The sequence below is a fragment of the Trifolium pratense genome, linkage group LG7 (genome assembly GCF_020283565.1).
Source record: "Trifolium pratense cultivar HEN17-A07 linkage group LG7, ARS_RC_1.1, whole genome shotgun sequence".
Taxonomy (NCBI): domain Eukaryota; kingdom Viridiplantae; phylum Streptophyta; class Magnoliopsida; order Fabales; family Fabaceae; genus Trifolium; species Trifolium pratense.
Window position 1 is genome coordinate 11652872 of NC_060065.1, and position 12563 is coordinate 11665434.

Genomic DNA, 12563 nt, shown 5'->3' on the forward strand with positions numbered 1-12563 from the left:
AGAGGTTTTTAAGCAATAAATCAAGAGAAATCAACTCAGAAGCAAGATTACTTGGAATAAAAGAAAGCAGGAAATTATGTAGGAAATGATGCATTTCAACTACGCTGGGGGCGTGAAGCATCACGCGCCGCGTAATGCACATCACAGAGAAGACCAAAATCTGCTTCAATTACGCATGGCGTGGGGACCTGACCACGCGTGCCGTAATTCCTTGATCAGAAAGAAGGTTTGCCACTGACTTCATCACGCGCGGCGTGATGTAAAAGATGAACTACGCCGGGGGCGTGGAACCAGTCACGCGCGGCGTAATAGCTTTAATGAAGATCAGTTCGCCTCTGACTTAGTCACGCGCGGCGTGGTGCAGTTACACGCGCGGCGTAGTATGAAGAAACGCAACCACGCGCGCTGTGATGGATCTGACGCGCGGCGTGGTTGCAATCACTATATATTGAAAAGTCAGTTTTCTGTGAAGGGGTTCGAAAATTCTGAGTTCATCACCATATTTCAGAGATTCTGGGCGAGAATTAAGGTTCGATCCTGCAATCAAGTGGATAGCTTCAAGGGATTCAGCAACATGGAAGCAATTACCATGGAGTTGGAGCTTGGAGTGAATCAAGAAGCTATGAGGAGCTGATTTCCTCATAGAGGTAGGATCTAGGATGAACTTAGGCTATAATCTAATGTAATCTTGTTTATTGAATTGAAACTCTCGTGTAAGTGTTATTTCATGAACATCCGTACTTAATGCATTTCAAATTCTGATCAACTTTGCAATGATCTTTGATTTTAATTACGTATGAGAATATTGATTGAAATCTGAACTGAATTCATGAAGCACTTGAGTGTTTCCGGTCGAGAGATTGAAACATAGGGTGAATTTATCAAGAGATTGAGATTTACCATATTGTTGATCTAGTTGTAACACTTGAGTGATTCAATTCGATATAATTGATTGCATGTGATTACTATAGCTTATTTAAGTGATTCCGATGATCCAAACTCGCTTGTTTACAATTTGAACTAGAAACGTTTTCTTACAATACCAAATTACTCAAACAAACCCCCGATATGTGTGTTATTTTTAGTATGTGTATAGACACGATTACTTTGTTAAAATCGCGCAATTCTTGAGGATCGATATCTTTTTATTACTCAATTGACGAAATTGTACACTTGCAAATAGTCAATCACCTCTTATAGGCAAGCACTAGAGAAAGACCTCAAACATTGGACGGACCCACTGCCACATCCAACTTACTCAAAGACTCTTAGTTGTCATATTTAAACTTTACACCCAAAATATCAGGAACGACCCACTTAGGTTATGTGGCATTAAGAGAAAGAACAACCATTGACTTCTTTCTACCCATTTTCTAAAACAAGTCATTGTAGTAAAGAAGAGGAGATGGGTCAGGATTATAATCGTCATGTCTATTAAGCTTGTTGATGTGAGATGAAACTTTCCTACGAGTAAAGGGACGCCCATAATATTGGTCAAGTGCTCTCTTTCGTTTACGAAAGACACGGTCCGGCGACAAATACTTGTCCCTTTACAAACCTGGAATTCTCAGAACGAAAGGCAACAAATACTTGTCCCTTACAAACCTGGAATTCTCAGAACGAAACTAACAGATACATTTTTAAGAACCCTAACATCTTTCTCCATTTTAAGCTTATTTAACCTAACTTTCAGCACCACTAAACTTTTTCTACTTTACGGTTCTATTTCAGTAGGAAAACATAAAAGTGAAAGCAAGAAATAAAGAGAAAAGTTTACCTTTAAGAGAGGAATGATTTGAAGCTGATAGAGTGACTAAAGCAATGAAGAAATGGCCAACTGTAACGCCCCGACTTTTAGAATTATTCATTTATTTAGAATTTAGTTAATCCTTGTCTATTTTGTTAGGAATTAATGGTTTAGATGTGTTTGCCTGATTATCTAATTATGTTAGCATGTTAAATAATTAGTTGACGGAAATTTGAAGTACATAAGATGAAGTAGGAAAATAAAAGATTTAGAAGTAGTTAGAGAAATTGGGCCTTGTAGCATGAATTGAGAGGTAATAAAATAATAATAAGTCGGGGCTGTTTCGGGTATTGGTCGGTCGCTGTTAAAAAGAGTAAACTAATTAGTTTGACTAAGATTGGACTATCGTTGGTGTTGTCTTAAATCGTGGTTCGTTATTAGTAGTAGTGTCGTTTTAGTCATGTTGTTGTAGTTGGTTATTAATAAGTGTTGAGCTATATTATTAATAACGATGTTGAATTATAATATTATAATGATTATAATGTTGTTGAAGTATCATTATTATTATTATGAGGTAGTCATGAGGTAGTAAAGATGTCGTATATATTATTATTATTATTATGAGGTAACCATGAGGTAGTAAAGATATTAAAATGATGACGTATATATTATTATTATTATTATTATTATTATTATTATTATTATTATTATTATTATTATTATTATTATTATTGTTATTATTATGAGGTAGTCATGAGGTAGCAAAGATGTCATAATGATATCGAATTATATATTTATAATGGTGTAGTAATGATGTAGCAATGAAGTTGATGAATCGTTGGTAGCGCGTGTGTATTAGCTTGTTGAGTTGTGGTATCTAAGAGTTGTGTTGTGTGAGTATTCAGTCGTCCAAAAGGATAATATGTTGCTTGTTGTTACTATGTGTTTGGCTACGTCTTATATTACTATAGAATTCAGTTAATTGTGCGACGTTGTTACTCACCCCTTTTCTGGTTCGCCCCTACGATGTGCAATCGTAGGTTTTCAGGTAAACAATGATGCTTAGCTGAGAGTCCGGAGATGGCATTAGGAGCTGTCTTCCTTTTGCGTTTTCAATAATTGAGTCGCTCTGCTAGGAAGTCCTATGGGGGAACTCTAAATTTTATTTTAGTTGTTTTATTGCTTTACGAATTTTTAAATTGAACCGTGGTGTTTACCTTAGTAATTTGAATCTTTCGGACAAATTAGTTTTGTTTATGAGTTTGTTTCCGCTGCATTTTTATTAAAGAGACATTTTACAAATAAAATTAAAGGGTAAAAATTAAGGGTGTTACAACTTAGTATCAGAGCAGGTCGGTCCAATCGGACCAAGTCGTATCATTTCTAACTTTTGTTTTTCAGGGTTTTGTATGGAGAAATGGCCGGACGTAATGACCTTGCTATTGCAAACGCGTTGAACAATATTGCCCAGGCCTTTGGGTATATTCAGGGTAATGCGGAGGAAGAGAGGCTGGATAGATTTTTGAAGAATAACCCTCCCACGTTCAAAGGGATGTATGATCCTGAGGGTGCACAGGATTGGCTTCAGGAGATTGAAAGAATATTCAGGGCTATGGCGTCGACAGACTCACAAAGGGTGACATTGGCAACCCATATGTTGAAGGGGGAGGCTGACCGCTGGTAGGGCAACGCGCGACAGAGAATGCAAGCGGCATGCATCCTAATCACTTGGGCCGGGTTCAAAGGGGCCTTCTTGGAAAACTACTTCCCTGCTGATGTTCAGAGCAAGAAAGAGATGGAATTCTTGGGGCTGAGCCAAGGTACTATGTCGGTGGCCGAATATGCTGCCAAATTTGAAGACCTGATAAGATATTGTCCCCACTACAACAATGTTGAGAACGAGAGGTCGAAGTGCGTCAAATTCGAGAATGGCTTGCGACCAGAGATCAAGGCAGGTATTGGATATCAAGAGCTCCGTCAGTTTGCTACCTTGGTCAATAAGAGTCGGATCTATGAAGAAGATAACAAAGCTAAGAACAACCACTACAAGGCCTTGAGCGACAAGAAGAATGCGGGCCAGAACCGCAGCAAACCATATGACAAGCCGAAAGTAGATCAGGAAGGTAAGCAGAAGACTACTGATGGGCATGACACAAGTGGGGGAGGCCGTTGTTATATGTGTGGCGAGACAGGACACAAGATCGCCGAGTGCAAGGCGAAGAATCTGAAATGTTATAAATGTGGAAAGCCGGGACATTTTGCAAATGAGTGTAAAAATCTCGTGATTTGTTTTAATTGTTCAGAGCCAGGCCATATTAGTACCGAGTGTGACAAACCATGGAGGACACGAGATGCTACTCCGGCGAAAGGGAAGGTGTTCGCCTTGTGGGGCTCGGAGCCAGATGCATGAGGTAACTAATTTTCGAGGACGAAAATTCTATAAGTGGGGGAGAGTTGTAACGCCCCGACTTTTAGAATTATTCATTTATTTAGAATTTAGTTAATCCTTGTCTATTTTGTTAGGAATTAATGGTTTAGATGTGTTTGCCTGATTATCTAATTATGTTAGCATGTTAAATAATTAGTTGAAGGAAATTTGAAGTACATAAGATGAAGTAGGAAAATAAAAGATTTAGAAGTAGTTAGAGAAATTGGGCCTTGTAGCATGAATTGGGAGGTAATAAAATAATAATAAGTCGGGGCTGTTTCGGGTATTGGTCGGTCGCTGTTAAAAAGAGTAAACTAATTAGTTTGACTAAGATTGGACTATCGTTGGTGTTGTCTTAAATCGTGGTTCGTTATTAGTTGTAGTGTAGTTTTAGTCATGTTGTTGTAGTTGGTTATTAATAAGTGTTGAGCTATATTATTAATAACGATGTTGAATTATAATATTATAATGATTATAATGTTGTTGAAGTATCATTATTATTATTATGAGGTAGTCATGAGGTAGTAAAGATGTCGTATATATTATTATTATTATTATGAGGTAACCATGAGGTAGTAAAGATATTAAAATGATGACGTATATATTATTATTATTATTATTATTATTATTATTATTATTATTATTGTTATTATTATGAGGTAGTCATGAGGTAGCAAAGATGTCATAATGATATCGAATTATATATTTATAATGGTGTAGTAATGATGTAGCAATGAAGTTGATGAATCGTTGGTAGCGCGTGTGTATTAGCTTGTTGAGTTGTGGTATCTAAGAGTTGTGTTGTGTGAGTATTCAGTCGTCCAAAAGGATAATATGTTGCTTGTTGTTACTATGTGTTTGGCTACGTCTTATATTACTATAGAATTCAGTTAATTGTGCGACGTTGTTACTCACCCCTTTTCTGGTTCGCCCCTACGATGTGCAATCGTAGGTTTTCAGGTAAACAATGATGCTTAGCTGAGAGTCCGGAGATGGCATTAGGAGCTGTCTTCCTTTTGCGTTTTCAATAATTGAGTCGCTCTGCTAGGAAGTCCTATGGGGGAACTCTAAATTTTATTTTAGTTGTTTTATTGCTTTACGAATTTTTAAATTGAACCGTGGTGTTTACCTTAGTAATTTGAATCTTTCGGACAAATTAGTTTTGTTTATGAGTTTGTTTCCGCTGCATTTTTATTAAAGAGACATTTTACAAATAAAATTAAAGGGTAAAAATTAAGGGTGTTACACCAACGAATAAACACTTGAATAGGAAGATTGAATTGAACAAGTAGAGTAAATGGGAAGAGTAAAAGTTTATTTTCATAAGACTTCCGGTTATTTATAAGCCACAGGAAAAGATCAACCTTATAGACTAAAAGAAAATTGAGTTGAAAATGAATGGTCTGGATGATAACTTGGGAAACCAAAGTACTAGAGTAAGTTTAGGCGTGTCATTGTATACCTACACGCAAGTGGGAGACAAGCGGAATAAATGCTCACACAAACGTCCCCTCGTTGCTGTCAAAGGTTCCACGTCACAGGACACCTATTACTTTCATATGCAAAGGGGACCAATAGTCTCTGAGCACAATGGATGGTCATGAGAATGAAACATTCTACAACGAATACTTGCACTACGTCTACGATACATTTTAAATAGCTTGGGACGGAACCCTGTAAAAATGGAACAAGTAGAGAATACCTACATCAAAACTCCGTCTAAAGCCAAACTCCCTGCCATACAAGCTTTGTCAACAGAAAAAGATAAGTGTTTCACAAACCACATTTGATTATGTTATAGTTTCTGATTGCGTTACATTACTCATTCATCTTCCATGTGGCAGGACTCATATATCAAAAGAAGCAAGATTTCATCCTCAAAATCATAGATGAACTCATTATCCCAAACATAGAAGATTCAAATCCTTACTATATTCATAGCAAAGACTTGGGGGGAAAACTGTTCCGGACTTGACTAAAGCCCAATACCAACATGACCGAAGGCGCCAAACTCCAATACATGTTATCAAGCATGGGATAACTACTCAAGGCAATGACGTCCAACCACGTTCTCTATAGCACATGGCCTTAGCCAATAGGAATTCAACATAGTACTAAAACAGTATTATCCTCAACCCCACTAATATAGTGGGATTGTCACACTATCCATGCATACTCATGCAAGGTGTAGCCTCAAATGCCTAAGGTATGCATATTCTACCCAATTTCTAAGAATTTTCTCTCAATCAAATATTGACTTGAGTGTTGGGGTGCTAATATTTTTGCAATTATATTTCCCCTTTGTGCTTGAAGCTCAAAGCCATCTTATCAACCACCTTTCCTCGCCATTGGAGAAATCACGTTCTGCACGTCTATAGCAAGTTCATACAAATTATGCACCGATGCAAAATACATGTTCACCGGTGCAAAGAATTTACACCAGTTCAAACAATGCCATGCACCAGTTCGGATTTTACAGGCGCTTCTTGCACCAGTTCAACCAAGTTATACACCAGTGCAAAATAGTCTCAGGTTCAACCAATGAGGATAATAATAATTAGAATTTAGAATAAGACATTAATTAGTTTGAGGAGTAGTTAATCCAAGCCTTTGGTGACGGTTTTCTTTGCTTAATGCTACGAAATTAAGCACGAGTCATTGATTTTTCACTTATTCGTCATCAAGGAATGTCCACTATCATCAAATGAAACCTTGGCCAATAAGTCATCATAACTTGCATCAATTGTACACTTTTCGTTTTATTCATGCATTAAGACCTACAAAATATAAAATAAATTGGGAAAGTAGTAAAAAGTCCTAAAAACTTTACCAATAATCAAGATTTATTTAAATAAAGTACTACTAAATAATATGCATACTTTAGTGCTATCGGTACACATATTTTATCCAATTCATACATTTTTTCCTTGAGTTATCACTGACTTGACCATCGGAGTGCTAACATGTTTTGCAGGTATATACATTTCCCATTAGTACTTGAAGCTCAAATTACCATCATGAGAACAATGACAAGCCGTTAGGAACACTCTATTCTGAACGCACGATTTAGATTCATTTTTATTAGTGATCTTTTACTATGAAGTTTTTTCGACGAAGATTAATGGTTTATGCGTTTTTATTGAATATATCGTTTATCCTGATCTATCTCAAAAACATATCAAACAATTTTAGATTTTTATACAATTCAACATAGATGATCTATATGATATAAGTTTTCAATCCAACGGTGAATTTTGTAAAATTTGGATTCGTTAAAGCGTTATTGAGCAGTGTAACATTATATATATATATATATATATATATATATATATATATATATATATATATATATATATATATATATATATATATATATATGGGTTTTCTAACTTAGACCCTAGTTAGGTCTAAGTTAGCAAGGTGCACCTTTTCAATTGGACCAAAATACCCATTCTTTTTAATTAATTAACCAAAATACCCATTAATAGACGCGGATCCAGTGTCGCGCGCGTACCGAAGGACCATGGTTACAGACCGTTGATTTCCATCAGACAGCCAAGATCTGATCTCATCAAGACTGTCTGATCAATCCGACAGCCCAGATCATCCTGATCCATAAGATTCCAGCGCGTGCGCCACACTGGATTACACCCTGGAGAGAGAAAAATTTGCTTTTTAAAAGTAGGACACGTGTCACACAATGGTTGGCTGGACGTGATTTTTGTTCATTTAATACTTTGAACTCAATTATTTCGTTGTAAATTAAATTTTTATTTTTTTTATTTTATACCAAAATTCATAATTTTTTTTTTCTACAAATAGAGACTTGGTTCGTTTGATTTGACACCGAAAAAAAAATGCAATTTTTCACTACCTTAATCTCATTTTTTGTCTACTAAATACGTTACTTGTGTGTTGTAATTTAACACGCACCACTCAACCAACTCACTGAAACCATTATACCAGGAAAATAGTAGATAATATTCTGGAACTTTTGGTATATTTTATGAAATTTTTGGAGACCTGAAACTATTTTTAGTTAATTAAATGAGATAAAACGGTAATTAAAAACTAATGTTTGCTTCTGAAACCATTTTACTGGTAGAATGGTTGCACATAGTTGTATTCTGAAACCATTTTACTGGTAGAATGGTTTCAATGAGTAATTTATTAATTGTGTTTGCTTCTGAAACCATTTATCTGGTACAATGGTTTCAGAGAGTTGTAATCTGAAACCATTTTGCTGGTAGAATAGTTTCAGTAAGTTGATTATTAGTTATTTGCTTCTGAAACCATTTAGCTTGTAGAATGGTTGCACATAGTTGTACTCTGAAACTATTTTACTGGTAGAATGGTTTCAGTGAGTAATTTATTAATTGTGTTTGCTTCTAAAACCATTTTGCTGGTAGAATGGTTTCAGTAAGTTGTACTCTGAAACCATTTTCCTGGTAGAATGGTTTCAGTGAGTTGATGTAAGGTAGTGGAAAATGAGATTAAGGTAGTGAAAAATTGGGTTTTTTTTTCTGTGTCCAAATCAAACGAACCAAGTCTCTATTTGTAGAGAAAAAAAATTATGAATTTTGGTATAAAAAATAAAAATAAAAAATTAATTTACAACGAAATAATTGAGTTCAAAGTATTAAATGGAAAAAAATCACGCCCAGCCAATCAGACAGCGACACGTGTCCTGCTTTTAAAAAGTAGATTCTTCTCTCTCCAGGGTGTAATCAAGTGTGGTGCACGCGCTGGAATCGGATGGATTCGGATGATCTGGGCTGTCTGATTGATCAGACAGTCTTGATGAGATCAGATCTTGGCTGTCTGATGGAAATCAACGGCCTGTAACCATGGTCCTGCGGTACGCGCGCGACACTGGATCCGCGTCCATTGATGGTAATTTGGTTAATTAATTAAAAAGAATGGGTATTTTGGTCCAACTAAAAAGGTGCACGTTGCTAATTTAGACCCAACTGGGTCTAAGTTAGCAGCCATAGGGGTTTTCTAACTTAGACCCTAGTTAGGTCTAAGTTAGCAAGGTGCACCTTTTCAATTGGACCAAAATACCCATTCTTTTAATTTTTGAAAGAATAGAGCAACAGGGGCATTTCTGTAATTTTCCCCAACAATACACGCGCCCCCACCTTCTTTTCCCAAAATACCCATTAATAGACGCGGATCCAGTGTCGCGCGCGTACCGAAGGACCATCGTTACAGACCGTTGATTTCCATCAGACAGCCAAGATCTGATCTCATCAAGACTGTCTGATCAATCAGACAGCCCAGATCATCCTGATCCATCAGATTCCAGCGCCTGCGCCACACTGGATTACAACCTGGAGAGAGAAAAATTTGCTTTTTAAAAGTAGGACACGTGTCACACAATGGTTGGCTGGGCGTGATTTTTGTTCATTTAATACTTTGAACTCAATTATTTCGTTGTAAATTAATTTTTTATTTTTTTATTTTTATACCAAAATTCATAATTTTTTTTTGTCTACAAATAGAGACTTGGTTCGTTTGATTTGGACACAGAAAAAAAACGCAATTTTTCACTACCTTAATATCATTTTTTGTCTACTAAATACGTTACTTGTGTGTTGTAATTTAACACGCACCACTCAACCAACTCACTGAAACCATTATACCAGGAAAATAGTAGATAATATTCTGGAACTTTTGGTATATTTTATGAAATTTTTGGAGACCTGAAACTATTTTTAGTTAATTAAATGAGATAAAACGGTAATTAAAAACTAATGTTTGCTTCTGAAACCATTTTACTGGTAGAATGGTTGCACATAGTTGTATTCTGAAACCATTTTACTGGTAGAATGGTTTCAATGAGTAATTTATTAATTGTGTTTGCTTCTGAAACCATTTATCTGGTACAATGGTTTCAGAGAGTTGTAATCTGAAACCATTTTGCTGGTAGAATGGTTTCAGTAAGTTGATTATTAGTTATTTGCTTCTGAAACCATTTAGCTTGTAGAATGGTTGCACATAGTTGTATTCTGAAACCATTTTACTGGTAGAATGGTTTCAGTGAGTAATTTATTAATTGTGTTTGCTTCTGAAACCATTTATCTGGTACAATGGTTTCAGAGAGTTGTAATCTGAAACCATTTTGCTTGTAGAATGGTTTCAGTAAGTTGATTATTAGTTATTTGCTTCTGAAACCATTTAACTTGTAGAATGGTTTCAGAGATTTGTACTCTGAAACCATTTTCCTGGTAGAATGGTTTCAGTGAGTTGATGTAAGGTAGTGAAAAATGAGATTAAGGTAGTGAAAAATTGGGGTTTTTTTTCTGTGTCCAAATCAAACGAACCAAGTCTCTATTTGTAGAGAAAAAAAAATTATGAATTTTGGTATAAAAAATAAAAAATTAATTTACGACGAAATAATCGAGTTTAAAGTATTAAATGGAAAAAAAATTAATGCAGCCAATAATAGCGTGACACATGGCCTGCCTTTTCAAAAAGTTTTCTCTCTCCGCGTCATCCTTCCACCCACGCGCGCCTGTCGGCGCGTGTGATGCACGCGCGCGGATTTTGTGCAATCACACGCTGCCACGCGTCCTTGGGGGGGAAAGAAGTTGGGGGCGCGTGTATTGTTGGGTAAAATTACAGAAATGCCCCTGTTGCTCTATTCTTTCAAAAATTAAAAAAATGGGTATTTTTGTCCAACTGAAAAGGTGCACCTTGCTAACTTAGACCCAACTGGGTCTAAGTTAGCAGCCCCCTATATATATATATATATATATATATATATATATATATATATATATATATATATATATATATATATCCAGAGATTATTAACCCTAAAAACAATTTGGCTTAAATGCAGTTTTGGCCCCCCAAGTTTCACAATTGCTTGATTTTGGTCCCCCACATTTTAATTGCTTGATTTTAACCCCCTAAGTTTCACAATTGCTTGATTTTAGTCCTCTAAGTTTCAATTGCTCGATTTTGGCCCCCCAAGTTTACCCCCTTTTGCATTTGCTAGCCCCCCGTTGAATATTTTAATTAAAAATTGGTTATGTGGCATTTTAAAATTAAATAAGTATTTAAAAATAAATAAATAAATTACGAATTGTTTTTTAAAAACTAAATTATAAAATATTTTTTTTATTATATGTAGTTTGTAAAATAATTTTGTTATATAAAAAAGTAAAAAAAACATTTTATGAATTATTTTTTAAAAACTTTGTAAACTTTTTTTAAATAAAAAATAATTATTAAACTTTTTATTAAAAAAAACAATTTTTAATACATTTTTATATAAGCAAATATTATTATTTTTTAATTAAAACATATTTTTAATTTTTTTAAAATGTCACATAAGCAATTTATAGTCAAAATAGTCAATGGGGGACTAGCAAATGCAAAAGGGGGTAAACTTGGGGGGCCAAAATCGAGCAATTGAAACTTGGAGGGCTAAAATCAAGCAATTGTGAAACTTAGAGGGTTAAAATCAAGCAATTGAAATGTGGGGGGCCAAAATCAAGCAATTGTGAAACTTGAGGGGCCAAAACTGCATTTAAGCCAAACAATTTCATCTATATTTCAAAGTTTATATCAATGTTACCACAATTACATTTCCAATCATTAAGGTTTATTTTTTTCCAATGATTCTAAAAATTTAGTTAATAATACACACCATTAACCTTATGCTAAATGGAAAAGTCGAATAATTTTTAACATGTAATCATATATTTCCTTTATTTATAAAAGTGGAAATTTATAAGAGCGAATAAATGTAACAGTAATTATACTCTAAGAAATACCATGTAGCTATTGATGAACATAACTTATGTGAACACATTTGCAAATGTGCTTTATACACTTTGGAATTGATTGAGCGTAACATATAACATGAAGACAATCTTTATCGGTAGAGCATAAAGAAACCCCTGCGATTTATATAAGAAAAATGAATGTTATTAATAGGGAATGAAAAATTGTGTATATGAGAAAAACGAATTTTGAAAAGAAAAGAAAAACGACAAAGTGCACTTACCGTTGGTTACAATGATAAATAAGAAAAGATAAATAATCAAAATATAAATAAACTCGAGTAATACAACCATATTTTTCCTTGCTTTTTGCATGAAAAATTAGAAATTTTTTTGATCATTTTATGGTGTGAAAATCCCCATTCTTTAAATTATAATTATTATTAAATACCTCTTAGGTGTATATGATGTGTTTAATATTTTCAATAAATATTTTTTATCACTTGTGGAGTTGCAAGAAACCATTCCTAAAATTAAAAAGACTATTATTGACAACAACAAAAATTAAAAAGACTATTTAATGTCTCTTACATTTAATAATGTGCTGAATATATTGTTCTAATGTCTCTTACAGTATATATTTTCCCATCTT

At 34.7% G+C, this 12563-nt stretch overlaps 1 protein-coding gene and 1 long non-coding RNA gene across 2 annotated transcripts; one reads left to right on the top strand and one right to left on the bottom strand.

Moving 5' to 3' along the window:
- Nucleotides 1–3449: 3449 nt before the first annotated feature.
- LOC123895849 (zinc finger CCHC domain-containing protein 9-like) lies at nt 3450–4157 on the top strand. Its single transcript, XM_045946325.1, has one exon. The coding sequence runs from the start codon at nt 3450–3452 to the stop codon at nt 4155–4157; it is 708 nt and encodes a 235-aa protein (XP_045802281.1).
- A 2569-nt stretch (nt 4158–6726) lies between these two features.
- Nucleotides 6727–12331, bottom strand: LOC123896989. Its single transcript, XR_006804717.1, has 3 exons — nt 12196–12331; nt 11963–12088; nt 6727–6952 (listed from the first exon to the last, which is right to left on the bottom strand). It is a non-coding gene; the product is annotated as an uncharacterized LOC123896989 (long non-coding RNA).
- Nucleotides 12332–12563: the final 232 nt, after the last annotated feature.